The sequence below is a fragment of the Bubalus kerabau genome, chromosome 1, assembly GCF_029407905.1.
Source record: "Bubalus kerabau isolate K-KA32 ecotype Philippines breed swamp buffalo chromosome 1, PCC_UOA_SB_1v2, whole genome shotgun sequence".
NCBI classification, from domain to species: domain Eukaryota; kingdom Metazoa; phylum Chordata; class Mammalia; order Artiodactyla; family Bovidae; genus Bubalus; species Bubalus kerabau.
Genome location: NC_073624.1, coordinates 7,616,879 through 7,644,873, shown reverse-complemented (window position 1 = coordinate 7,644,873; position 27,995 = coordinate 7,616,879). Strand labels below are relative to the sequence as shown.

At 58.7% G+C, this 27,995-nt stretch overlaps 1 protein-coding gene across 3 annotated transcripts; it reads right to left on the bottom strand.

The window, feature by feature from the left end:
- Positions 1-237: 237 nt before the first annotated feature.
- Positions 238-27,995, bottom strand: RANGAP1 (Ran GTPase activating protein 1). 3 transcript variants are annotated; one of them, XM_055566426.1, is made up of 16 exons: positions 27,436-27,995; positions 24,649-24,798; positions 19,697-19,824; positions 16,906-16,965; positions 14,465-14,644; positions 12,309-12,443; positions 10,144-10,302; positions 9,032-9,145; positions 8,523-8,622; positions 8,358-8,442; positions 7,165-7,345; positions 6,028-6,147; positions 4,464-4,566; positions 3,382-3,470; positions 3,013-3,134; positions 238-1,232 (listed from the first exon to the last, which is right to left on the bottom strand). In XM_055566426.1, the coding sequence occupies exons 2-16, from the start codon at positions 24,758-24,760 to the stop codon at positions 1,163-1,165; spliced, it is 1,758 nt and encodes a 585-aa protein (XP_055422401.1). In that variant the 5' UTR covers positions 24,761-24,798; positions 27,436-27,995; the 3' UTR covers positions 238-1,162. The 3 variants fall into 3 exon arrangements, with proteins under 3 accessions (XP_055422401.1, XP_055422394.1, XP_055422388.1); XM_055566419.1 differs by having other exon boundaries at positions 27,431-27,994; XM_055566413.1 differs by lacking the exon at positions 27,436-27,995 and adding an exon at positions 25,966-26,255.

Genomic DNA, 27,995 nt, shown 5'->3' with positions numbered 1-27,995 from the left:
CCCACCCAGCTGTGCGAAGGGGACAGGCAGGCCCATGACAGAGAGAGGGGGCTACCAGGCTGCTCCCCGGTGATGATACAGACTGGCCTGGGAGCTCTTGGGCAAGGCGGACTGCCCCTTACAGACCTAGATGTAGCAGGGGTTGGGGGGGCGCATCACCGTGGCCCCGTGAGGCAGGACCCCAGGAACCAAGGCCTGAGAACAGCCCGCTTTAGGGGAAATGTTTCTCAGTGTTCACTGCTGCCACACTTTATTTGTGAAGCCCCGGGCACAGCCCAGACATACACAGAGCACATGGGGAAAGCACGGAGTGTCGCAGGGCCCCTCCAGCCCAGCCCAGCCCCCACCTCGCCCTGGCCCCAGATCCGCAGGCCCCAGCAGGCCCTGTCCCTGCCCGCGCTGCGCTGCTGGAGAACAGCTGTGGGCCTGCCCAGACCCCCCACCTCTCCGCCGGGGCTCCCAGGCCGCGCCCAGACACCTTAGCGGCCCACACGGGGTGCGGAGTCAGAGCTGTCCAGGCAAGTGCAGCTCCCAGACCCTTGCGTCTGCCCCCCGCTTCCCTTCCTGCCCACGCGGTGTGGGCGGACACCCACACCCAGTCTTGCCCTCTGCCACCCCCACCCTGTGGCCCCAACCAGAGTGGTCCTGGCCCCTCAGGCTGAGCGGCCGCACAGAGCGGGGTGGATGGTAGGGGCAGGGGTGGCCAGAGGAGCCAGCCCTGGCGACAGGAAGCAGAGCAGCCCTGAGCAAGCAGCCCCAGGCAGGACAGGACACACCCGGCCAGCAGTGCCCCAGGCCTGGTGCCGCCCGCACCGGGGGCAAGGAAGGCAGGCGGGGGGACGGCCGCCGGGGCCTGGCGCCTGCACAGAGAGCAGAGCGTCCTCAGACGGCGGCAGCTTTAATGGCACAGCAGCCTGCAGCCCTGGCGCCTGTGGGCTGTCAGCTCTGCTCCAGCGGGACCATGGCAAGTCCGGCAAGGAGACATGAAAAACTCAAACCCCGACCAGAAGCACACGCCTGCACGTACGCCACACCAACACACACACTCGGGAGACACGACACGCGAGACAAAGCCCGTCCCTGCCGCCGGCCAGAGTCCTTCAGCTGAGTCCCTTCCCAAGTCATGGTCCAGGCGAGGGACAGGCAGAGGCCAGCTTGGCATCTAGACCTTGTACAGCGTCTGCAGTAGATTGTGGCGGGCAAAGGAGCAGGATTCCAGGGCGCCGTTGGGCCTGCGGGGAGAAAAGGGTCAGCGGGCGGGCCCCTCTGGACCCAGGAAGCTCTGGCTGTGCGGTGCCAGCTTCCCAGCTGTGACGCTACCCAGAATACACACCACACTCGGGTTTTCTAATTTTCACGACGACTCTGCAAGGGGGACGTCAGCTCCTGCCTTTGCAGGTTGGGGTTGGGGAGGCACCTGAGGCCACACGGCCCCGAGCTGGCACTGGGCTGGGAACCTGGCCTCCGCTCCGCTAGACAGGCTCTCCCGGGCTTCTCCAGCAGGCACAGGGCCAGGGAGCCTTCCTCAGCCACTGGTCCCTGTGAGCGACTGGACCATGGGAGTCCCAGCTGGGCCCCTGAGAGCCACAGGTAACCAGTGAGATCATTAGTTCCACTGCTGAGAAAGAAACTGGCAACGTGCTCAGGGGGACAGGGAACCTGGGGAGTAGCCAGGACCGAAAGCCACGGACGCCTTGCCTGGTGCAGGCTGGGCCTGGACCCCAGAGCCCTGGGCTGGAGCTGAGGGAAGGGAGCACACGTGACCCCCACAGTCACCTGTCAGGCCCGAGCCCCCCTCTTCTGATGTGGATACGTTGAGGCCTGCACTGGAGGGCCGGCATAAGCCGGGAGGAGGCAGTCTGTCACTGGCCAGCGGGCGAGGGTGTCTTCTAGGGGTTCGGGGTCCATGCCCAGCCCAAGGGCCAAACAGGGACGACAGGAGAACAGAGGCAACAGTCCCAAACAAGGGCTGGAAGGACAGGGGCAGCCGGGAATGGCAGCTGGGGACACTCTGGACAGCCTGCAACGGCTCCTGCAGCGGGAACAGGTGCGGGGAAGCGCGCACCTCGGGCTGGCGGGGGAGGCCGGGCTGCAGTCCTCATGAGACCATGCCCAGGGCTTGGACTTGCCCTGGGCTTCGGCAGAGGAGCAGCTGCAGCGCAAGGGGAGGCCTGGGGTGGGGCAGGGGGGTGGAGGAGTGGTGTGTGGTGGCAGGGGCAGGCAGACACAGCGAGGGAGTCAGGCCAGACCAAGGAGGCACCTGAGATGCCAAGTGGCAGAGGCCAGCTGGGTCCTCGCGGCCAGTGGGTGGTCCTCACCCCCCTCTATGCAGGCCACCCCCACATACTCCCTCACAAGCTCTAAGCGCCCTGACTGATGCCCGGGGGCCCACCGATGTCACGTGTCCCCCAAGGCGGGGGCCCCTCCTTTATCCTTGGACCCTCCCATGTTCCCCCAAGGTTCTGGCTTCACCAGAAGTATGGTGGTCAGAGCCTCGGAGACAGCCTCACCCACCCCTCAGTTTGGCAGAAGGGGAGACTGAGGCCTGGGGAAGGCAGGGGCTCGGCTGGGGGCCACACGGGGCCCTCAGTGAGGGCAGGGACGGGCCTCCCACCCCACCCCACCCCTGCTGGGCCTTGAGGTCAGGAGGCTCCTTGTTCCTCGACTGTGGCCAGCACCCTACCAGGCCCAGGACCCTCCAGGACAAGGCCCCCTTGGCCTAGGCTGCTGAGGGAACAGACACAGAACTGCTCCTGGGATGCTGCCGGGCACAGAGCCCGGGTTGGCAGCAAGACGTGGGCAGACCCCCTCTGACCCGGTGTTCACTGCCTTGTCTGCAAGACGGGGCCACTACTGTGTCCCCACTCTCAGGGAAGATACTGTGCCCGAGCCGTGTCCTCAGCTGGCCAGGCCTGGTGAGATTCAAACACAGATGCTGAGAGCCGGGGAGGCCCGCGTGGCCAGGCCGGGGACACAGACACTGGCCGCGTGGGCCAGCGGGGGGACACTCACTTGGTCATGAACGCTAGCAGCAGCGGGGCAAGGGCCTTGGGGAAGTAGTCCTGCTGCACCACGTGGGTCAGCGCCATCAGGGGGCCGTACAGGTTGGCGACAGCCTTGATCTTGTCTTCACTCTGCGAGACAGACGCACAGCAGAAGGCTGGGTGAGCACCAAGGTCACCCGGGGGACGCCAGGTCTCCCCTGACCTAGCCCCTGCTGAGAGAGCCCCACGGCCGAGGTCAAGCTGAATCCCACATCCCATCACGAAGGCAAAGCCTGCTTAAGCAGACCCAGGCCAGTGGGCGAGCGGCCCCAGCAGGACTCGAGGTGCCGGATGTTGGGTGTACCCCCCCGCCTGGGCCACGCTCCTTCTGGCGCACCTTGAGCAGCCCCATGTGGATGAGCAGCCGGGTGAGGAAGGCGTTGGAGTTGAAGGCGGACGAGCTGAAGGCCTTCTTCATCAAAGCATCTGCAAGGCAGAAGCAGTTGAGAGGACTCAGGTCATGTGGCCCCCGGGCACACAGGCTGGCCCTGTCTCCTGTCTCGTCAGGAGGTGGATGTGGGGTGGACGTGGCCACGGCAGCCAGACAGCGGGACCAGCCAGCACCAGGGGAAGGGCTCAACCCCCCTCCCGCCCCTACAGGGACGCCTGGGCCTGGCCTGGCCTCAGGTGGAATGGGCGTGGGCAGAGATGAGGTGAGGCAGGTCACCCTGAGGCGGTTTCAGCTGGTCTCTGGAGGTGGGGGGTTGGGGAATGGATGGGGGAACGAGAGGAAGTGTGGCCAAGGCCATGCAGGGACCCCACGAGCCCCTGCTCCTGTGTGAGGCTGTTCTGGTAAACAGAATTCAGGCAACTTGTCCCCACAAATGCCCCAGAAGGGGCGGGGCTGGGCCCTCAGGGAGCAGACACAGAGACCCCCGCCTGGCCCTTCCCGCCCCTCCCAGCCTCCCCTCCACCAGCCCACCAAGCGTCACCCACTTCTCCAATCGCTTCCAGCCTGTCCTCCCCTCCCTGCCTGGCCCAACCTGGTGGCTCAAACACTGGCAAGGTGGAAGGTGAAAGGTGCTGTGAGGAGAGGAACTGAGAGGACAGGGCGGCGAGAGTGGGTCCCAACAGGACCAGAGGCCCTCGGAAGCCTGGGGAAGGCCTGGGGACCTGCGGGTGGAGGGGACAGTGTGTGCAGCGGCTTGGAGGCGGGGACAGGGTTCAGCTCTCATCACCCCTCCTCAGAGAGGTCTGACCTTCCTGCAGAGGGCACCACCTGGCCCGAGTTCTCACCGTATAGAACTGTATGGCTTTGGGAAGGGCCTCAGGCTCCCCATCTGCAAAAAACAGAGAGGCGAGCACCCGGCCCGAGCTACGGCGAGAACCCGACGAAGAACAGATGGGAGGGCAGCGCTCTGAGCCGAGCCCGGGGCAGCGAAGAGGCCGGAGCTGTCCGGGCCGCCCCCCCGCACGCACCTACAGCGTCCTGCACAGCCGTCCGCACTGAGGCTTCATCCTTGAACACGGAGGACACCTTCAGGAAGGCGGAGACCACCTTCTCCGGGTCAGACGTGTCAGTCTGAGGACACAGGAGACGACGGCTGGTCACCAGGGGCCTTGGCAGACGTGGGCACCTGCCTGTGGCTAGAGGAGGCCTTGGCAGGACACGGGCCTTTGCTGGGCAGGGACACGCTGTCCCCCCAGAGCTGGCAGGGGCCCAGCCGCCACAGGTGTGCAGCACCCACAGAGAGTGTACATGCTAAAAACCACTGTCTCCAGGGACCCCCTCTTGCAGTCTAACGCGATGAAATAAGCCAGCATGCAAACGACGTTCACATGAAGGAAACCTGCCTCAGCTTAACCGACAACAGAAGAAAAGCGGAAATACTGGGAATCCACAGAAACTGTGGACGGTCTAAGTGCTACCTCTGCTCACTGACATAAAGGGCTGATGAGAGCTGCACTGACGCAGGAAACAATGAACGCTGTGCAGTGGAAGGGCCGCACGAAGGTCTGCATCATATGATCTCGTTCACCATGGGGAAATCAGATTACAGGAGAAAAAAGATCAGAGAACAACATAAGAGGGAAATAAAAAGCCAAAATATCAAGCCAACTCTGCGAGTGGCCCCTTTTATTTCTTCTAGACGCACCTCACAGACACTGTGGGCTTGGCTCCAGACCACAGCAATAAGGTAGATACCACAGTAAAGCCAGCCACGTGAACTTTGGGTCACCCTGTGTGTTCGTCTATGAAGTGTGCAGTAGCATCGTGTCTAAAAAAACACGTACATTGACTCAAAAACACGTTCTTACTAGAACATGCTGTTATCTGAGCCTTCAGAAAGTCGTGATCTTTTGTCGGTGGAAGGTGTGAAACACTGTGAGAAATACCAAAATGTGACAGAGACACCGAGCGAGCAAATGCGGCCCCAACCACGGCATCAAGAGACTCGCTCACCACGGCTGCCACAGTCTTTCCATTTGTGTAAAAACAAACATGCAGCCTCAGCTTTCTCATCTGTCAAATGACAGTAGAAGGGCCTACATTCCAAGGTGCCAAGAAGGTTAAGTAAAATCATGTCCAAGTGCTCAGAGCAGTGGGGGCAGACAGGCACTGGGCACTGTTGAGCTCAGGGTGCTCAGTAATCACCTCGGCAAGAACGAGTCACAAGTGAGCAGCCTGGGGCCTGCTCGGGGGCCTGGGACCTTCACGGGGGCAGGAGAGCCGTCCTAGAAGCCGGTCCTGCAGGACGTGCAGAGGGAAGCCTAACCGTGTGCTCCCGTGACAGTCCTGCGAAAATTCCCAAACCCCAGTTATCACTGAGATGCCCCAGGCCTACCCTTCCTTGCGGCCCAAGTTGTCTCCACAGTGTGCGCAGACCTGTGCCAGCGCTTGTCACAATCATTACACGAGTGTGCATTAGATATGACGCTTGGCAGCCCCGCCCCCGCGCAACCCCGAGCTGTGCCGGAACCTCTGCTCCGGCAGCTCCAGCAGCCGAGGCCTGAGCGGGACTGGCGTCAGGGGTACTGTTACCTGCTGGGCTATCAGCACGGAACTCTTGGGCCCGAGGCGCAGCAGCTTCTCCGGGGAGGGGAAGGCCAGGAAGGTGGAGACGTCTGCGGGAGGCGGGGAGGGCAGGACAGGAGCTGTTTCCTGGGGGACAGGCGGCACAGGTGGCTCTGGAGAGGTCCATGTCCAGACTCCTCGCCCAGAAGGACGCCCCTCACTCGGGCCACTCAAGGCTCAGAGTCCAGAATTTCCCCAAATTCCCCAAGGGTGAGGGGCCTGCAGAGGCTGCCTCTGGCAGCTCTTCGCGTAGGAGCCTCTGGGGTGTGGGCAAGCACTTCCTTCAGACTCCAAGAGCCTGGCGCGGCCAAGGGGATCCTTGGGATGACATGGGATACTGCAGAAATGACTCCAAGGCTCAAGGGGCACCGCCAGGAGCCAGTGTCTTAGCCGGGATGACCATTGCCGGTGGGCACCAGAGGCGCCCAGCCATCACACTAGACCATTAGCCACATTCAACATAGCGTGGCCCTCTGTGCCCAACCCGAAGTCCCCCAGCTTTACTTGGGAACCTGAGGGAACAGACATGCCTCCCGGCCGGGAAAGAAACACCAAATATCCAAGCTGGGTCACGACCCGGCCACTGTCTCCAGAATGGGGACCATCCCTAGGGGTCATCAAGATGGGGAGGAAAATGAATTTCCATTTTTGCCTGTTTTTTACCCTACTCTTTTAGAAACACGTACATGCCTCCCGCACAACTGAAAACCCAGGTATGACTTTACAGTTGCCTCTGTGTCTGAGGTTCTACACCCACAGATTCAACCAACCACAGATCACGGAGCCGTGCTGCAGTTCAGTTACTGCAGACATCCACACAGAAGTGGGCTCATGCAGGGCACACCCATGCTGTTCAGCAGTCTACTGCACGTGACACAGCAGCATCGTACGTGTGGATAACTTATAAATGAACAGACACGTCTGTCCTGGGGTTAAGTAAGACACATGCAGCTGCACTGGGGTGATTCCCTCTTTTCCACATGGAAGCGCACAGGCAGAACGAGTCTGCAGTCCTGTGACCAAGACACCCCCACCCTCATCCTCCCGGGGGAGCGGTCTCAGAACCCCAGGACCCGGGGCGGGGCTCTGACCTGCAGGACTCACCCCACTGTTCGGGCCCTGGCCCTTCCTTGAAGGCGTGCTCGACTCCTCGCCCTGCTCTTCCTGCTGTGGCTCCTCTTCCTCCTCCTCCTCTTCCTCCTCCTCCTCCTCCTCTTCTCCTTCCTCCTCCTCCTCCTCCTCCTCGTCCTCCTCCTCGTCCTCGTCGTCCTCACCCTCGTCATCACTGCAGAGGGAGGTATGGCTGAAGCAGACCCCTCCCTGCCTGGTGGCCCACGTTGGCCCCGAGAACCCACAGACCCCCAGCCAGGCAGGAGCCGGGCAGGGAGGGCCGAGGAGCAGCTGTCCCGGACTGGGGACCTGGGAGTCGCCTGGAGGCCCGTCCCACAGGGACGCCTGAGCTGCATCTTGTCCCTGTCCCAAAGAACCCGCAGTCCCATGGGGGAGAAGGAGGAAAGGAAGAATTCTGTCATAGCTGGGGCCCAGGGCCGGGTGGGAACATTGCCCAGGCTGAGACGCCCAGGACGGGGCCACCCATGTCTTGCTGACCACGGGAAACTATGGTCAAGGGGGAGCGAGGGGGCCGCCCTGCCTCTGATGAAGCCTGTCCCACTTCCCCCGGACTGGGGGGCCCCTCGAGCCCTTCCTGGCCTAGGTCCTGCAGCACCGCGGGGCCTGGCCCTGATGGGACACGATGGAGGGCCTGACACAGAAATGATGCCCATCTAGAGGTCAGAGAGGCAGGCAGAGATGGGTGCTGATGGCTGAGCCAGCTCCCGTCCAGACGGAGGAGGCAGCCCCCCGCCCCTCAAAGCCGGAAGACCCTTGCTCCTGCATCAACCTCTGTCTTCTCCAGTCGACCTCCAAGACTGGTCTCAGGAACAGCCTGGGCCCATCCCATGGCCACTGCACCCCACATCACTGCTGCCCCGCGTAGCGTCACCTCAGATCAAAGCGCGTCCCTTGGGAGGCCTCCCTGACCCTCCTGCTCTATAGGGTGACTGCTCTCAGCCCCCTCTATGTCCCTGTGATATTTACACTCCATCACTTGATTATCCTTGTCTTATTCCTTGATCCCTCGCCCACGGCAACAAGGTCTCAGGAGTCAGAAACCTTAACTGTCGCGCTGTCAATCCCCTAATGCCCAGCACGGTGCCCGGCACACCACAGGGACTCCACCCATGTTTTCTGAATGAATAAAGGGAGGAACGAAGAATCCGGGGCCCCAGACCCCCCACCTGAGGGACGCCAGCACCGTGGCCATGTTGAAGCCTTCCAGCACTTCCTGCAGCTGCTCACAGCCTTCTTCTCCCAGCATGTTGCCTGCTCGCGGGGAGGGGCCGGAAGTCAGCACGGGGTGGGGCCCACTGGGCAGGCCGGGGCCGAGGCCACCCGCCTCCTACCATTGAGGTCCAGTTTCTCCAGTTCCGTCTTGTCTGCCACGGCCTCAGCGACGGACAGAGCAGCCTCTCTCTTGATCTCACCAAATGACAAATTCAGCTCCTAAAAGATAACGGGAAGGGGTAGAGGCAGGCAGACACAGGAGCCAGAAGACAGGGGGACCAGGAGACACGGGGTGACCAGGAGACCAAAGGGTCAGGAGCCTCCACTTCCCCAGGTGAGGGTTTGAGGCAGACTCTGTCCGGCGTAGACACACTGCCACGACAAAAGGAATGCTATTCACCCGACAACTCCCACTAAACTGCAACGACCCGAGTCACTCTTCTCTTTGAAAAGTCAGAAACCCTAGCTCGGAGGAGTGAAGAGACTTGCAGAGCCACTCGGGGAGAAGGAGGTGTGAACCCAGGCCCACCTGCCCTGACAGGCCCGAACCCTGCTCCCCGCATGGCTGTCACCCTGAGCGCGGGGGAGCCTGGACCCCGGAGGGAGAACGTAGGGGGTCGGCCAGCACCTTCAGCTTCGGCAGGCCCCCGTGGATGGCGTCTGCGATGGCGACGGCGCCCTTGGAGCGCACCAGGCAGTCCCCGAAGTTGATCACCTCCACCTGCCGCAAGGTCTTCAGCGTCTGCAGGAGGAGGTGGGGGACCAGGGTGAGGCCCTCCTTGAGCCAGCATCACACCCCCCTGCACCCGGTCCAGTCGCCTCATCAGCTCTTCCTGTTGCCCCCGGGAGGCCTCCCAGCCTCTGGCTAAGCCCCTTCCAGGGCTCCCTATTACTCATGGGAGGTCCCAAGGAGTCAGCAAGGCCCCCTCCATCCCCCAGCCCTCAGACACACCTTGACCCCCGGCCTGGTCACACCAGGACCAATGGAGTAAGGGTCACTCCCGTCTCTGGCCTGCCCACGGGCTGCTGACCCCTGTTCCCGAAACACCCCTCCTGCCCTTCCTGTCCACACAAAGTTCACTTGTCCTGGAGAACTTGGCCACAAGGTGGCCTCTTTCAGGAAGCCTGCCCTGTGTCTGGCTGGAACTCCCTGTGTGCTCCCCAACGCTTGCTCAAGTCTCTAAGACCCCACAGCAGGCCTGCCAGACTCCTGTAGGGTTGTGCAGGCCTCTGAGGTTAATGGGAGCAGCGGCGTCTCCCACCCAGCGGCCCCGACACCCAGCATCTACTGTGCTCGCAGCGGACTGGCTCCTTCCTCCCCTCCTTGTCCTCGGGGCTCCTTGAAGGCAGAGTCCCGGACTCAGCTCTGTGTGGCCTGCACTTGGTGCAGCGCTGGGCACTAGACGGGGGCTCAATAAACAGCTGAGGAAAGAATCGATGAGGCCAACAGGCTGGAGCAGCCTCTACATGGCCTCTGAGAACAAAACCAGCACCGACAGCTGCGGCTGCATGGAGGCCGCTCAGGATGGGGCAGCGCGGACACGCAGAGCTGCCCCCAGGGCCCAGGCCCCCTGGTGACAGATGCCCCGTTTGGGACACGTGCACGTGGCTGAAGCCACGGGATACACACCAGGTGGGTGGGCCGGGGGGAGAGCAGCCACCTGCCGACGGGTCCACAGCAAAGACAACCACCAGCCCTGGTTCCCGTGGCCCACTCCGGCCCTGCCGCGCCCCTCTCACCTTGGCCATGGCCACGGCGCCCTTCTCGGTGAACGTGTTGTCGTTCAGGTTGATGACCCGCAGCAGGGGGTTGATGGCGAAGGCTTGGGCCAGGGCAGTGACGCCGGGGTGATTGATCCCATTCTGGGGCATGTGGACCTCCTCCAGAGTCCCGATGATCTGTGGGGGGCAGGAGTGAGAGCAGTGGGCCCCGAGGCCGGGGGCGGGGCCAGGGGACACCCTGCGGGCAGGAGGGCAGTACCACCAACCAGGTGTGGGAGGGGCTTGTCCATGAACAGATGGCAAAGCACGCTTCAGGGCACAACCACACCTGATCCTCTCGTCTCACGAGGGAGACCTACCTGGGATTAGGACCGTCACCAGACAGATGACTGAGATCAGAGGGGCTAAGTAACTTGCCCAGGGCCACACAGCTCTGAGCACTGGTGTCTCTGCCTGGCACCTCTGCACTGCAGGGACCCTGGGCTTTGGCCTGCAGTCAGCCCAGGCCCTGCTCTGTATAATGCAGCGCCGCTTGGCCTTTCTTTATGAGGGTGCTGCTGCCTTATTTACACAGTATGAGTGGCAGCCCATGTTCTGCATCCTTTTCTTGGGATGAGGAGGCTTCCTGAACCTAGCAAACCCCCTCACTCCAGCCTTCCCTCACCTCCTTTTCTCTGCCTGGAACACTCTGTCTCCTCCTTTTTCTGGCATTTTCTTGACAGGCTGACTCCTCATGTGTTCAATAGCTCTCATTTTGGATGCCTCCTCCCACAGGAAGACTTCCTGGATTGCCCTACCCCAACCCCCCGCCCAGCACAACCCAGCACTCTTCCTCTCTGCCCCCAGAGCGCCTCATCCTTCCCCTCTCATGGTGTTCATCCCTCTAAAGTGTCAAACCCACCTTCCTGTCTGCATCCTAACAGCCCCCAAGATCTCAAGGAGAGGCCCACGTCCCAGTCTCCATCACCACCCTGGAGGGACTGAGGACAGGCCTGGCCTAACTCTGTACCCAGGCACCTTGTCGTCTCTGGGCGCCCAGCACAGCGTGGGGATTCACAAATGGACACAGGCAGCCCAACTGAGGCACATTCCAAGTCAGGGCTCTTAATATTTTCTGTGCCACGGACAATCGGGCAACCTGGTAAAGCCCCAGGGCTCCCCCTCTGGATGTTTTTAAATTTTAAGCTAAATTATACAGAATAACAAATCAATTCAACTAGAAGACAAGTATCAAAATGTTTAGAAAACTGCCTAAATGTTTGCTGTACTCATACATATACCTCTTAAGCCAATGCATAATAAGACCTTGGAGTACCATTAACCTTAATGTATGAGAAACAAATACTTCTGTCTATCCACAATGGCTATTATTTGACATGAAAATACCTGTGATTTCTCCTGGTAACAAAGCCACAAGAATTTCTAAAGCTGAAGTTTACTGTCCACATTCACCATGGAAGGTAAATGCTGCATTTTATTATTTCTGGTAGTGAAACAATCATGCAATATCCCCCTGACCACATTCAAAGCCTTCCTGAACTCTATTCACAGATCAGTGGGATCCCACAGCGTGCATGCTCGGTCATGTCCAACTCTATGCAACGCCATGGATCGTAGCCCACCAGGCTCCTCCGTCCATGGGATTTTCCAAGCAAGAATATTGGTGCAGGTTGCCATTTCCTACTCGAGGGGATCTTCCTGACCCAGGGATCGAACCCAGTCTCCTGTGTCTCCTGCATTAGTAGGCAGACTCTTTACCACTGAGCCACCTGGGAAGTCCACGGACCTGACTTAGACACCCTGCCCTGAAGGACACCTGAGAGCACCCCCTCCAGCTGCTGCTCCCGCCCTCCTCCCTGGCTCATGGGCAAGTTTCATGGGCTGCATCCCAGCGCCCTTCTCACTGGAGCCACAGACTGTGGCCCCACAGGCCGGGGTCAGCACTCACGCTGCTCCGGCGCTGCCGCTCGTTCCCCGGCCTGGCAGGTCACAAATAGACTGGCGGCTCACCCCAGAAGGCAGCCATGCCACCTCTCAGACTCGAGCGACGGGATCCTGTCCCGAGGAGATGAGCCAGCAGCCTCGGAGGGGGAGGCGAGCCCCCCGAGGCCTCCTGGCCACGTTCTTGCGTCGGCCGGCCATGCTCAGCCTGCCCCAAGGCAGGGAGGGCAGAAACCACTCACCCCGAAAGCTTCTGCCAAGGCGGTGGCTCCGTCATTCTCCAGACGGTTTCTGCCCGCCACGAAGACCTTCAGTGCCAGTGGCTTGCCTTGGGCACTGGACTTCCGATGACACTCGGTCAGAGCTGCTGCCAGGATCTGGGGGAGGCAGGAGGCCCTGGTCTTCAGCGTGCAGCACCAGCCACGGCCCGGGTGGATACGGGACGAGGAACTGCTCAGCAGCAAGCACCTCAGCTGGGCCCTGCACTTTGCAGGAACACGGGCTGTGACATACACCTCTGTGTCCATCTGTCCCGTCAGCCTGTGGGGCTTAGCCCCATGGTAGGGACGGGGAGAGGGAGATAACAACACCGAGTGACGTGGGCAAGGGGCTTCATGGTCAGCCCACTTTAGCGTCAGGACCCTCTGTCAGGTGGGCACCATCGCGACTCCCACACTCTGGCTGAAGAAACTTGGGCTCAGAAAGCGACAGAAATTTTCCTGCAGACACCATGCAAGCGGCACACCCTGGACAGAACCCGAACCTTCTGGCATCTCCTCCACGCTCCACAAGGCCTCAGGGGAGCCGGCCAAGGAGGGCAGGGCTCCCCCGACCATGACTCATCTGACACCTGCCCAGGCTCCAACCAGCCATACAGCGGGGGCTCAGCTGCTGGGGGTAAAAACCTAAAACCTGGTTTGCCCTGACCCTGGGGTGGTGCCAGGAGGCGGCCTCTATCTAGTAACACCAACAGAGCAAGAGGTCACAAACACCAGTCGGCTGGTGGGTTGAGTGGAGAGACGGCAGTATAGAGGATGTAAACGGGTCCTGGGCAGCGCAGCAGCAGACGCTTACACATACCTGCTAGGCCCTGAGCGCTCCGGCCAAGGTGCTTTCACACCTCGTTCAACCTCAAAACCAGCCCGGGAGACAGAAGATATCAGCCTTGCTCTGCAACGAGGGAGCCGGCTCAGTGTGGCTGCACACAGCTCTACTCCGGGGCACATACAGGACCCGGGACACCGCCAGCGGGGGTCGGGCGTGTGTTCAGGGCAGAGCCCACCGACTTCTGCTGCAGGCCAGCCTGAGGGATCTGCAGAGGCAGCTCTACTCCGGGTGGGGCTGGACTAGTGTCCTGCGCTGAGGCAAACACTGTTGTCTTAACACACAGCTTGCTGCCCCTAGACCGGAGGCCTGTGGGCTGAGACGGCCCAGCGTGAGCTGCCCGCCCTCCCACGGGGCAGGAGGCGCAGGCCATGTGCAGGGCAGGCCACTGTGGCTCCTCAGCCTGGGCCGCCTCGAGCACACACAGGCGCCTCCTGCTGCTGAGCGGCCACGGGGATGCTGGTTCAAATCCCACATCCGGCCCACACTAGCTACGTAATCTGAGGCGCTCAACCCAAGAGCTCTAAGCTCAAGTGCCATTATCTGAAAAGGCAGGGACAGTGTCGCCCACCTCTCAGTAAGGCGGGAGAATTAAGGTGACACGTCTTCAAAGAGAAGACATCCCTGTTTGCTGTCAGTTCCTATGTCCTGGCCCCCTGCTCATTTTGGTCAGACGGTGAGGGAAAGAGAATGGGAATGCAGACTGGCGCTTGGCCTTTCTAGAAGCTAGGCCAAAAGCAGCCAGAATGGGCCAAGAAGAGAATAATCAAGGCTGGCCTCCCTAGCCCTTCTGCCCTGGCCAGCCTGGTTGCTGGCAGGACAAGGGAGGCACCCTGGGCAAGGGTCTGACCAGGGACAAAGGTGAGCTGTGCCCAGGCCTCCCCAAGTGGCCCCTTGCTCTGGGCTCCCTCCGCCACTGCACACGCCAGCCCTCACGTGGCTCTGGCAGCTGTTCTGAGGGCACAGCGGGTCTGGTGATGCCCAAACCCTGTACTCTGCAGAGCCAGCAGGTTGGAGCACGTCTGCAATACTGCCTGTGGGTTGCCAAGGCAACACAGAACTGAGGATGGTTGCTTGGCAACTCCACCCTCACAGATCCATCTCCTGTCCCCACTGGCCGTAGGCTGCTGCCTTTGAGGCCTTTGTCCTTTGAAGAGAAAAACAAGAGGTGAACCATCCCAGACGGTGGGTGGCCAAGGGCACATACTCCAGGCGGATGCAGATGTACCAGGGGACTGGGCAGGGAGGAAGACGGAAGACACAGGGATGTGGGGGAGGGAGTGGCCACACCCACCTTGCCACCACCGATGCCCATGCCACAGTTGTTGAGCTTGAGTTCGTGCAGCGTGAAGCAGGCGGAGCTCTTGAGCAGGGCCTCGAAGCCTCGCACGCCGTCAGGCCCGAAGGCGTTGTCACTCAGGTCCAGCTCCACCAGCTGGGCCCCGGCCGAGATGAGTCCCTCCCCGAGAGAGATCTGGGCACAGAGGAGCTTGTGTCAGTTTCACAGACAGGGACCAGGTGCTACTTCTGTGCCAGGTCCTTCCTGCCCTCAGGGGGCATCTGGCAGGTGGGGACGCGGCAGAGACACAGACCGTTTCAGTACAGAGCTGACCATGTTACATTGGACTGAAAACCCTGCAGAGGACTCTTAATTCAGCTGTAGCCTGGGGCTTAGTACGGTCATCCGGGAAAGCGTCCTGCAGGAGGCCACATCTGAGCTCAGTCTGGATGAGCAGCAGCCAATCATGGAATACGAGGAGGTTCCAGCCAGAAGTAAACCCACAAGCAGAGGGACACAGCACAAAGCAGCAAGCTGTGTGTCTGGGGACAAGCCTCCAGGAGAGGCGGGGGTCAACTCAGGCAGGCGCCAGGCCAAGAACTGTGAACTTGGGCCTGAGCGCAGTGGGCCTGGAGGCGCGTGAGGGGTACAGAAGACACAGCCCCAGACTTGGGGAGGGCAGACGGACAGGCAGAGGGAGGCTGGAGGCTGAGTCCCACCTGGGGTGTGAGACAGGGATCCAGGCAACAGAAGAGGCTGCGGGGGCCAGTGTGATGAGAGGTGGTGGAGAGGAAACTGAGTCTCGGCAGGGTTCTCACAGAGAGAGGGGGGACCTGCAGAGATGGGTTCACTGGCCGGGGAGGGGAGGAAGAACCACCGATGCCCCAGGGTTTCCAGCGGTGACTGAGCACCCAGTGTGGGTGCCCCATTTCCCGCCTCAGCCCAGGACCAGATGTAGCCAGAAGGTGCTAAGCTCTCCCGGGAACCTGCGAGGCTGGGACACCGAAGTTTCCCAGGACAAGTGGGTGGGGCAAGGCGGCTCTGCCAGGGCTGGGCATGGAGGGGGCAGGGTTTCAAGGTGGGAGGCGTAGGGAAGACACTGCCCTTGATCCGGTGATGGACAGGGCAACTGAGGCAGTTTCCACGGCCTGCAACCCCAGATTGACAACGAAGGGCCATTCTCTGGCTCCCCAGCCCGCTGAAGAAAGCCCAGCCCCAGTGATAGGGCTGCAACAAATCTCAGCCCTTAAGTGGTCAGAGGCTCAAGCCCTCCCTCTACACCACTCCACCATCCCTGCACTTCACACCATTTCCTGACCCCAAATTCGTATTCCTGTTTCTGAGACGTGCTCTCACCGTTAAGTTTAGTATGGAGATCACGCCTTCTGCAGAACTTCTGCAGAAGATTAAAGGCTAAAATGTAGGTAAGACAACAGCGCAGAGGCGCCCAGCCAGGATCTCGTCAGTCAGTCTCCTTCAACTTTTCTAACTCAAAAGCCTTTTGTACACACTCACATCAATTCACTTAACCTGTGCTCTGAATCCTAGCTGCCCCTGGTTCCTGTCCACCCTTGGAGACTTGTATCCAGCTTGAGCAACTCTGCCAGAGCTCCATGAACCTCCCACCCAGGGAGCCCGCCCTCCAGCATCCCCATGGGGACAGCTGTCCCATCCTGGATGACCCTTAACTGTCTATTGGACAGAGGTGCTTTAGAGATGGGGCTAGCGCCGGCATCTCAGGAGGGCCGGTGCTGGCTGATCGGAGGCCTGAGAAGATAGCACCAGCACAACAGACCAGATGGACCGGAACCTTGCCCGAGGGCCTCGCTGGGAGGCCTCGCTGGGAGGCTGCAGCCCCGTCCCCTCCCCTTGAGCCCCAGGCAAGCCACACTGGGTCCTGTGACCCTCCAGTGCCTCCCACACATGCACACAGGCTGGGAGCTCCACCCAAGCCAAGCTGAGCCCAGGAATGGGGAAAGGGAAAACAGGCAGAGAGAAGCCACCCATGATGAGAACCAAAGCAGGAAGAGTGATATTGGAGAAAGGGAGGGGCCGGAGGAAGACTGGGCAGCCTGTGTGCAGAGTCAAGTCGAGAGGGACCTCAGGACGCAGAGAAGGAGGGCATGGGATGAGGGGATAATCATCTGGGGAGGAGACCCACGCTGCTTGTGGGCGAAATCTCTGAGCTCAGGTCTCTGCTGCACTTCCTGTCACTGGGCCGCCCAGTCTCCCAGGGACCCTGAGTCCTCACTTCTGGCTCCCCATCACCGCGTGTTCTGCCACCTGCTTGTCAGGAGACAGACAGCGACTGTGCTTGCCTGGCTGCCATGGCAGAATCTCGGCCACCCCCAGGGCACTCTCAGCTTCCACAAAGAGGAGGCTGTGAGGGAAAGTCCTGGGAGGTGCTAAAGGGGTCCCTGCGGCCCAGGGCGCAAGCAGAGGTTGCCTTCACTCACCAGGGCGGGAGGGATCTCCGACCGCAGCCTCCCCGTGAACATGTCACTCCAGTGGCATCGCTTTGGAAGGAAGAAGAGAGTTAGCCGAAACCCTTGGAGATGGCCTTCAGACAGCCCCTCACCCCCATGGGCCTGGGACCAGCTGTGATGGATGCTGACAGGACCTGGAGGCGCCAGAGGAAAGGACCGTGGGTGTCAGCAGCAGTGTCAGGAACACCCTCCATCTGTCCAACCCTCTGGTTCTCAGAGAAAAAAATAATCAGGCTGAGAGGGAAGGAGGGGACTGGCCCCAGGCCCCCCGGCAAGGCAGCGGAAGGACCAGGACCAGGACACCAGACTCCTGGCCCAGAGCTCCTTTCCAGTCCAATTTTCCCCCATGGTGTGGGCCATAGCAACACGGGACATGATCTTGGAGAGTGGAGGAAAGGAAACGAGACAATATAGAACCCAGCAGTGAAGAAGTTACTCTCTTTTCAACCCTCCTTACCACCTCCAGAAGACAGGTTTGGTTTGGGGTTGGTGACTCTCACCCACGCCCCCACTTCCCAGCTCATCTGCCTTTTTAATAAAGGGAGAGAAGGCTTCAGGTTCAGACCCTTTAGACGACAGTGACCTCTAACTAGAATTTAATAACACTCTGATTTCCTTTATAGTAAGGAATGTGATTTTACCAGTTAGAGAAGAGATCGCGTTTGCTTTTAAATACTTCCAAGTGAGCTGATTTAAAGGCCATACCAGTTAAATATCACAAAAGCAGTGGCCACGTGGCTGGGTCACATACCATGCTGGGGAGCAGAGTTGAGGCTCCCAGCACACAGCCCTACCTCTAACGCTAGGTCTGCGTCCACTTGAAATATCACCTCTGGCAGCTCTGGCCTTTCCTGGCCAACCCTCGGAAAAATGGCCACAGGAGAAGCAACTCTTCCCTGAAACCCAGGCCTCAACACGTATGAACTAGACCCGACATTAAGTACTAGAGAAGCTGGTGTTGGCAAAACTCTCACATCCTCCAATAAAGCAAATCACCAACACCCCTGCAGACATTCTACACAAGTTGGCTTGGGGAGATACACCTGTATGCAGGTGTGTGGGGTCAGAACCGGCAGCTCCAGCCTAAGCGCCTCCCTACAGACAGTGTTCTCATCCGGAAGCTTCCCCAACCTAGCTCTGATGGGCTGAGGTCAGCGTGGGGCTCCAGGGCACGAGGCTGCCTTCTATTCCTGGCTCAGCTGACCCAGGCCTGCCACTCCCTGACTCTGACCCCCAGCATCTTATCTCTGAAAGAGGCTTTAGGCCTCGCTCATATCCGTGTGGGCAGCACAGCAGTTGAGAGGCTGGGGTGCTGTCTGGGCTCCGAGCCTGGGTCACACTTCGCTCACCTGGCAAGACCTAACGTGTGAGGTGCTATAGGAGTGGAACTACCATCTTATCTCGCCTCAGCACTGTGCCCAGAAGGGCACCGGTGTCACGGGCACCTCTGCCCCGGCCACTGCTCCAACACCCCCAGCTCCTTCCTGCAGAGAGGCAAGCTTGAGACTCTGCGGTGAGGCGACTCAAGGCTCTGGGCCTGCACAGGGGGATGCGAAACAGGCCCTACTCCCACAGCTCAAGCGCTCTCACTCCAGCCTGCCTGTGGTCACCATGGCAACCAGCCAGGGAGGAAAAAAACTGCATCAAGGAGCCCAGACACCATGTAAGGCCAGGCAGTGCAGCCAATGAGGTGGCGGCACTGGGGCTCCGACCCAGGCCCTTGGATCCCTACGCTCAGCTGCAGGCATGTCTCCTCTGTTCCTGCCTTCAGGGATCACCCGGGAGAGCAGAGTTCCTTCACAGAAAAATGTCCCAGCTCATGCGCAGGCAAAGGACAGGCCCTGGGCAGGAGAGCAGAAGCAGCCCCGCCTTGGCTGTCTGTTAACCTGACCGTGATCCTCCTGAGAACACGAACATCCGGGGCCACACCATTGACCAGCTCGGGGCCCTCCGCTTCCTCTCGCGGCCCTGGCCTCGTCTGCCTTCCCTTTGAGAAAGCCCTGAGGGCCACGAACGCGTGCTGGGCTTGGAAATGTGAGCACAGCTCAGGCTCTGACCAGCAGCAGGATCTGAGGAGGCTGACTCAGCCGCCCTGAGGCCTCAGTTCCCTCGACTCACAAGATGGAGACACAGCTTTATGACGGCACTTCTCTCACAGAGCATGAAGGACCAGCATTCAGAGGAACTCTCGCTGAGAAACACCAAAACGGAAGAATCTCTGGGTTGGCTGAGGAAGGGCACTGTTTGCGTCTAACCTTCAAGAAAGGACCAGCCATTAGGCTGTGAGAAGGGCAGCTAGAAGGCCCCCACTGAGCAGCCTTCCTTCCAACCACCAGCACCTGAGCTGAGGTGTGGCCATTTCTGCCCCAAACACGCCTCCTCCGAGGGGCAGCCTTTGCTCAGGAGTCTTTGCCCAGGCTGGGCTGAGCACCTGTCAGAATGGCTCCCAGATCTGCGACACGAGCTGCAGGCTCTCTCCAGCTCTGCTCCTTCCTCTTTCCCTTTCTCATGTGACCCGGTAAACCTCTTATCCTCCTGACACCTTCTCCGGGTCTGTGACCGCTGGGCTTGAGCAGACACATCACACGGGCAGAGGGGCCCTTTCTGGCACTGTGCTCCAGGAAGCCTGGAGCAAGGGGGCTGTCCGAGGTGACCACCCCCAGGGCCCAGGAGGGACTGGACACAGGCACCTGCAGGGGGGGTGGTGTGTGAGCGGAGGCCTGTCCCCAACCAGGCTGGGCCTGCTTGCCCCCGACCTCACCTTCAGCTCCGACTTCTTCTCCAAGGCCTTGGCAATGACCCTGGCTGCCTCCACGCCCACCGTGTTGCCCTCCAGGCGCAGGGCCTCTAAGCCGTCAAAGTCTTCAATCTCCTTAATCACGTCTTTGGCTGCCCGGGGACCAAAAAAATCACATTCTTAGACTTCATGGGCCACAGATGCAGGAGCTGAGGCCCAGCAACCACCTCGTCCCTCACGAGGGCTATGGTGCACCTCCTGGGTGCCAGGCTCAGGCTCACCAAGGGGACTCAGACAGGCTCACGGTATAGTAGGGGACGTAGCTATGTGGACAATTCCTCCGTAGTCGTTAGTAGTTAGTCACTCAGTCGTGTCCGACTCTTTGAGACCCCATGGACTGTGGCCCACCAGGCTCCTCTGTCCATGGGATTCTCCAGGCAAGAATACTGGAGTGGGTAGCCATTCCCTTCTCCAGAGGATCTTCCTGACACAGGGATGGAACCTGGGTCTCCTGCATTGTACGCAGATTCTTTACCATCTGAGTTACAATTCCTCTGTAATGAGAGTTAAAACAAGTAATGTATGCAAGGCTTGGGAACGAAGGGAAAAGAGGAACTGGCTGATGTTGGTGAAGATGGTGCACGGGGCACCTTGTGGTTGGTGTGGGTGGAACATGCCAAGAAGGGGTGAACACCGGCAGGGCAGGGGAAGGCACACACACGCATCCAGGGAGAGGTGACTCGGGCTGGCGTGCGCATTAGCGTGCTGCTTTATTGTGATGAAAAATCCCATACACTCTAAATGCCAATCAACAGAGGGCAGGGTAACACACTGGGGCGCGTGATATAAGTAGTCACACTGACGTCACTACGAATGGCAACAGAGCTGTTTACCTGACTTGGAAAATAATCATCTTACAGTGATAAGTGAAAACGTTGTATGAATTCTTACACACACACACACACACACACACCCCCAAGTTTTAGAAACCAGACGTTAAAGCAGTTATCTCCAGGTGGTGGGATTCTGGCTCAATCTGTGTTTTCCCAGCATCTGTTCAATGTACTCTCAATATGTCTGGTTAGAAAGCAGCTTTTTAAGTATCTGTAATTATGATCCCAATTACTTAGAAAAAAAAAAAAAAAGAGGAACTCAACTATGTGTTTTGGGGAAAAAACACAAAACTTGAAAAAAAAAAAGCATCAAAATTAACAGCAGTTACATCCCTGGGCTGTGTTATAATGAAGATTATTTTTCCCCCTTCTTTCAATGCTTCTGTATGCTACAGTGTATTAATTTTACAATCTGAAAAAAACCATGCAGGTTACATGAAAGACAAATCTAGTCTGGCTGGCACAGGATGGATTGGGGTAACATGGTGGGGAAGAGACGGAGAGGAATGCGAGAGAGAAGAGGGGAACACAACCTTCTAGGCTACGACAACCACAGAAGGGTTGTCAGAAAGTCTGTGATATGCTAGGACTTCCCTGGTGGTCCAGTGGTTAAGAAACTCCCAATGCAGGGGGCCTGGGTTCAATCCCTGTTTGGGGAACTAGACCCCACAGGCTACAGCTACAACGAAGACCCAGTGCAGCCAAGCAAACAGTTTTAAAAGAGAAAGCTCGTGACCTGCAGCCTCTAAGGGGCTCCCTGAGAAGCTGTCAGAGCTGCGGGAGAGCTGGGGGTCTCCCTCCTCTTCCCCACCTCCGCCAACAGTAGCACCTCCTCAGAAACCATGCTACCTCCAACAGGTCCATTTTTCTTTCGGCCCTGTTGTGCAATATGCTGGATCTTAGCTGGGATGGACTGTGTGGAGTCTTATCCACTGGACCGCCAGGGAGGTCCCTGAACGATTACTTGATCATCACACAGAGACTTCATTAATACCGGCTTCCTCGATGGGTCATCCGTTTGTGAAGAAAGGGCCTTTCTTCGTCTCACTTCGCCTCTGCTCACTGCCACCACGTTTCCTAAGGTTGTTACGGACAGGTCTGGTCTTGTTAAGTGACCTGAGGTAAGGAAGTGCCTGCGAAGGTCACGCAGCTAGAGTAGTGACCAGCATGCATTTTATGACAAGAAAGACTGGACAGGCACGAGCCTCCCATTTCCTAGGAAGGTACGCTGAGGCTTCAGAGAATGAAGCCACTCTGCCCAGTAGTTCAGGGGAAATGGCAACGCTGAGCTTCAGACAGGTTTTCCCAAAATGAACGTATGTGCTGCTCCCCAAAGCCTTGCTTCTGTGCACAACCACAGACTTCACACAGGGGGGCCCCGGCAGAGAAACCCCCAAACCCCTCTCCCCCTTTGGAGCTGCAACTCCACAGCGCCAGGTGTCCAGGCCGCTTCTGCAGCTGGCACTTAGGGGCAGGGCTGGCGTGGCCTCTCAGCCCTTTGGAAGACCTGCTCCAACAGGGCGTCCCCCTAACATCCAGGGAACGGCCGGCTCACCAGGAGGGAAGACGGCTGCTCACAGGAATGTTTACACCGTCCTTAGAAGCGAGGCGAGATGCCAGGGCCCCAGGGGAAGCCGTGTATTTGACACAGGTACAGAGACCGGAAAGTCCTGTGCTTGCCATGAGCTTAGCCAGGGAGTCAGAGTGAGCGTGCAAGGAAGAGCACCCAAATGGAAAGAGCAGGGACGGGAGAGGGTGGGGGTCACAGCCGGGTCGCCTCTCGCTTGATTGGCAATCCAGAGTTACTTTACGCAAAACTTAAAAACAGGCCAGGGATGGGCCCCAGCTGGCCCTGACTAACCACCAACCGTCACCAGGCTGGGTGGAAGGGATTTCTCTTTTCAGCCTTGACTGCCTCACAAAGAAACAAGTCCCAGGGGCTCTGCTACCTAAGGCAGCAAGGCCTTACTTTGGTCCTTACATGACTCAGTGAGCAGAGAAAAGGACCTAGTTCTTTGTTTTGTTTTCCAATTTTTTGGACCTAGTTCTAATCAACGGCCTCATGGCCTTCCCTGGACCTCACCTGCTCACTCCCAGCCAAGACAGAGGCCCTTTCTGGGCTCACGATCAGGCCACCAGGCCCCTTGATACAGCACTCAAGGGCCTCTGCCCAGGGCTCCTTCTGGGATTCTGACTTCTTTTCTCTCAAGCCCACCCTGTAGTGTCCCAGCTCCTGGGCCAAATCACATGGTTCTCCTGCCTGTGGTGCCCACTCTCCTTCAAATATCTGCTCATCCTCGGGAACTTTTGGAGCCCTCTTCCTCCTCCTCCTACTACTAAGTCGCCTCAGTCATGTCCGACTCCGTGTGACCCCACAGACGGCAGCCCACCAGGCTCCGCTGTCCCTGGGATTCTCCAGGCAAGAACACTGGAGTGGGTTGCCATTTCCTTCTCCAATGCATAAAAGTGAAACTGAAGTCGCCCAGCCACATCCGACTCTCTGTGACCCCAGGGACTGCAGCCCACCAGGCTCCCAGCCTCTCCCTAAGTGGAAAACAAGTGGTCCCTTCCCCAACCTTACTTCCCAGAGCTCTTCCATGTCTCTGAGACTGTGTTTCATCTTTCTCCTGTTGGCTGTCTGAGGATCTCATTCCTACTCCAGGTCAGGAGCTCCTAAGAGGCTCGGGCTCTAAGCTGCCCATCTCTGGTGAACGCCAAAGCGGGAGGTGGCATGTCCAGCCTGAGCCAATGAAGTGGTTACGTGCATCGATTTTAGGAGCAGACAAACCTGAATTTTCTTCCCAGCTCCACTGCTTAGAGCTGGGCCTTAGGAAAGTCCTATCACCTCCCTAGGCCTCAACTTCCCAATATGCAAAATGGGGTGAAACCTACCTCCAGACCTTTTCGGGGGGGATAAACGGAGACACTCTTTGTACAGCACTGAAGACTACCTGACTCAGTGTTAACGACCAGCATTTAATAGCAAATTCACGTTTACTGAGCTGGGCTGAATGTACACTGAGATGCACCAGACCAGGGACTCAGCTGGACCTCTGATGGAATCCTGGCTCTGCTATTCAGGGCTACACCACCTTGAGTAAGTTACTGAAGACTCCCGAGTCCTTTACTCCTTATTTATCAAATGGCAACATGTTTACCTCCCTTTCCCAGGGACGATGCAAGGATCAAAAGTGACAAAGCACAGGAAGGAACTCTAAAGGTTAAGGCCCTACAGAGACGTTAGGAATGTGCAAGGACTCAAGCGGTCTCTGATCTGGAGGATGGGAGCCAGTCTGCCTGTACACCAGGACAACCAGGCAAGTCCAGACCAGTTTCTCTGGTTGGGCCAGAACCTCAAGAGGCCCCGATGTGGGCACCTTCATTTCCAGATGCCTGGGATTCGGGGTGGATCCGTGCCAGCCATACTCTGGCCACAGAAGCAAAGACAGGGTCTGCATTCTGCTTCTAGTTCTGTCCAGTCCTGATGCCTGTTCACAGACAGGCACATCCATCCCTCCCCAGGGGCATTCACTATGTGGACTAGACTCCCAAGAGGGCCCCAAGTCTCTTTTTTTTTTGGCCTGCGCTGCACAGCATGTGGGATCTTAGTTCCCTGACCAGGGATTGAACCTATGGTCCCTGCAGTGGAAGTGCAGAGTCTTAACCACTGGACCGCCAGGGAAACCCCTGGACTGTCCTTTTCATGCAGCCTCACTGCCCTCAGGGGTGCAGTGCTCAGAACCTTCCCGCTCTCGGGAAGGCAACGACTATTCCCAGACCAACTCTGGATCGTGCGGTGAATGTGGGGGTGGATCTGAAGTAAGAAATCAGGCCTGGATCCTGGGACTGCAGGTCACTGTGGCCCCTCACCGCCAACCATTCCCCCAGAGAGGCGCTTCCCACCTGCCGGCCTGAAGCCGCCGGCAGGGGTGCCCACAACGTGCTCATGGACAAAACACCTCTAAGCCTCGCTGGGCTAGGACAAGTGTGATCATGAAGCTAACCGGGCCTGACAAGCGGGACGAGGAGGCGCTCTCTTGCTTGCCCCCTGTCCCTCCGGGGCCAGTCCACACGGGTACTCACCATCGTCTGCAGTGTTGAGTTTGAGGCTCTTGCCCTTGAAACTCAGCTGTCCCCCGGCCACCTGGGTCTTGGCGAGCGTCTCTGCTAGCTTGGCAATATCTTCAGAGGCCATGGTGGCTGCGTTGGTGGGCTCCTCTGGAAATCTGCAGACTGAGGAGGTCAAAGTGCATTAAGAGAGGATCTCTGGGCATCTCCAGGTTGGGGAGGGCCGGGTAGGACCATTTCAGCTGCCTGAGCCCACCTCCCAGGATAAGGAAATCCCAAGCGCTAAACCACTGGGAGAAATAAAAACACTGAGCAAGGAAGAGTTCTAAAAAGGCAAAGGTTTCAACCTCTGCAGAGTTACCGTCTAACTACAAGCCCTCCTCTGCCCAACTGCCCCAGGTGGGGTACCAAGCAGAGCCATGTAAGTTGACCACTGGGTCCCCAGGGAATGGCAGTCGAGTCCTAGTCTGACGGCTATGAAGAGTCTCCCCAGAGCACACACCTGCCTGATCATGTTGGATGCTCTCTGTTTGAGGGTCCCATTCCTCAAACAGGACACGGATGGCTATGGGATCCAGGTTATCCATCCCAAAGAATGCCCCACTGCCCTCGCTGGCATGACTCTGGGGGTGGGGCACAGGGCACAGCCACTGCACAGCTCGTTTCAACCTTGGCCAGGAGACTGGGCAGCCCATGGCAGCCAGACCTCAGGGGTTCCTAGGCGACCAGAGGTCTCTACATCACCACAGCCACCATCACAATAGACTGAGGACAGAATTGCTGAAAAAAAGGAGCTTCTAGCTTATAGTTCAGCAGATTGGCAGAAAGGACCACTGCTGCTGCTGCTGCTGCTAAGTCGCTTCAGTCGTGTCCGACTCTGTGCGACTCCATAGACAGCAGCCCACCAGGCTCCCCCGTCCCTGGGATTCTCCAGGCAAGAACACTGGAGTGGGTTGCCATTTCCTTCTCCAATGCAGGAAAGTGAAAGTGAAGTCGCTCACTCGTGTCTGACTCTTCACGACCCCATGGATTGCAGCCTACCAGGCTCCTCCACCCATGGGATTTTCCAGGCAAGAGTACTAGAGTGGGGTGCCATTTCCCCAAAGAGGAATAGGTGATCAGGAAGAACAAGGTTATTTAGTGTCTCAGACAGTGATAAGAAAAAAAATAAACAGGAAAAGGGGTAAGAAGCTTTGCTGTTTTCCTTTTTTCTTGGGAGGGGTGAGTGGATTTAATCTAAAATAGAGTAGTGGTTGTTGTTCAGTTGCTTAGTCGTGTCCAACTGTTTGCAACCCCATGGACTGCAGCACACCAGGGTTCCCTGTCCTTTACCATCTCCTGCAGCTTGCTCAAACTCATGTCCATTGAGTAGGTGATGCCATCCAACCATCTTGTCCTCTGTCGTCCCCTTCTCCTGCCTTCAATATTTCCCAGCATCGGGGTCTTTTCCAAGGGGTCAGTTCTTCACATCAGGTGGCCAAAGTACTGGGGCTTCAGCTTCAGCCCTCCCAATGAATATTCAGGACTGATTTCCTTTAGGATTGACTGGTTTGATCTCCTTGCAATACAAGGGAACTCTCAAGAGTCTTAGAGAAGGTATTATCAAGAAAGAAATCAAGGATACTGGGGACTGACCCACGCAGATATCTGGGGGAAGAACAGTCTTGCAAAGGCTCTTGTGGGGGAAGAGGGGGGTGGTCAGAGGAAGTGCAAGGAGGCCAGTGGGGCTGGAATACAGAGAGAGAAGGAGAAAAGAAGTAAGAGATAAAGAGAATTAACAAGAGGCCCCAGTCACAAAGGCCATTTTAAGAACTGAAGCTTTTACTCTGAATGACAAAGGGAGCCACTGGAGGGTTTCTAGCAGAAGAGGGACTGTGATGTGACGTTATATTCTGACAGGATCACTCTATCTGCTGTGTGAGGCAGGGAATCTCAAAGCTGCTTCAAGAATGAAGGAGGGGATGAAACTGAGCATAAAACAGCCTGACACCACCACCACCCCACTCCTTGTAATTCTAGTTTGGGACAATTTAAGGCTAGAAAAACGGTGGTGAGGCATCCAGATGAAATAGGAACACAGAACTTCTCAGCTGGAAGAGAAGTCCAGTACGTACACACACACACACACCCCGCATCCTATCCACTATAAAGACTAGGCAACACACACACCATTCACTATAAAGTCTAGGCAACTGGACCACAGAGAGATGAACTGACGGGTCCAAGGTCTACAAAGGGCCAGCGGCGAAGTAAACACAAACATCTCCTCTCCCTCCCGAGCAGGAGCCTGGCACATTTGCCTCCGTGCACATCCACCGCTCCTGCCCAACGTCGGCAGTGACTCATGCGGGTCCCCGGGGATGCGGCTGCACCAGCCCAGGTCCTCGGCGGGTGTGGGCCTCTTGGCAGGCGGCGGCGGGAGAGCGACAAGCGAGTTCGGGCCGCGAATGACAGGCGGGGCCGCAACGGAGCCCCATCCGGGATCCCAGGCGGACGTTCACCGCCCTCGGATTGACACCGACGCGAACAGGGGACGCCGCTGCCGGCTGGGCGAGCCGGGTGGGCCTGATGCCCTCTCTTAAGCCTCAGCCTCGCCGCTTGGGAAAAGGGACAGCGCCCCTCCCGGCTTCCCAAACTCCCACCCGCTCGGCGCTCGGCGATCGAGGGCACAGGGGATGAAAGCGGAGGGGGGGATGCAGAAAGCGCCACACCTTCCTCGCCCGGCTCCAGGGTCGCGCCACCCCCGCCTGTATCCCCAGGCAGGTGACAAGGAAAGGAAAGGGATCCCCGACCCTACCGTACACAGGCTGCGCCGCCGCGTGGGGCGACCGGAGTGCGCGCGTGCGTCCGGCGGGCGCGGACGGATTTAGGGTCCGGGTCAGGTCAGGTCAGGTCGGGGTCGCCGCCTCCGATCCAGGGCTCCCGATGCTCAGCTCCACCGGTAGACGTCCGTCAGCTTTGCCCAAGCGCTTCTCGCCGCTCGCACCTCCGACACCACCTGCTCCCCGCCCGGCGGCGGATGATGGCGGAGGGAGGTGGATTTTGAAAGCCGGCAGTTTCTTTCCTTCGATTTGATTTGTCGGAGGCCCGGTCCGGCTTCCCCTACCCCTGCGCGCGCGCGGCCTGTCGGGTATGGTAGTCCGCTTCTCCTGCGCGGGGAGCGGCTGGACGCCGCAGAGTCGCGCCCGCGAACTACCATTTCCATAATACTCGCGCGGCGTCCCAGGGCGCCTCCGCTAGGTCCCTCTGTGCCCTCCCTTTTGCGGCTTCTGGCTCTTTTTCCCGGAGGCCGCTGGGCGGTGTTGAACCGCGAACTCCCAGGGAGACTACAATTCCCTAAATGCCTTGAGTCCGGGCTGGCT

Coding starts and splice junctions, on each gene's coding strand:
- RANGAP1 (XM_055566413.1), bottom strand. CDS start 26,023: ATGGTTGGATGGCATCACCTACTCAATGGACATGAGTTTGAGCAAGCT. Junction 24,799..25,965: donor TGAGCAAGCTGCAGGAGATG/GTAAAGGACAGG, acceptor TGACCTCCTCAG/TCTGCAGATTTCCAGAGGAG. Junction 8,443..8,522: donor GGAGAAACTGGACCTCAATG/GTAGGAGGCGGG, acceptor CCCCGCGAGCAG/GCAACATGCTGGGAGAAGAA.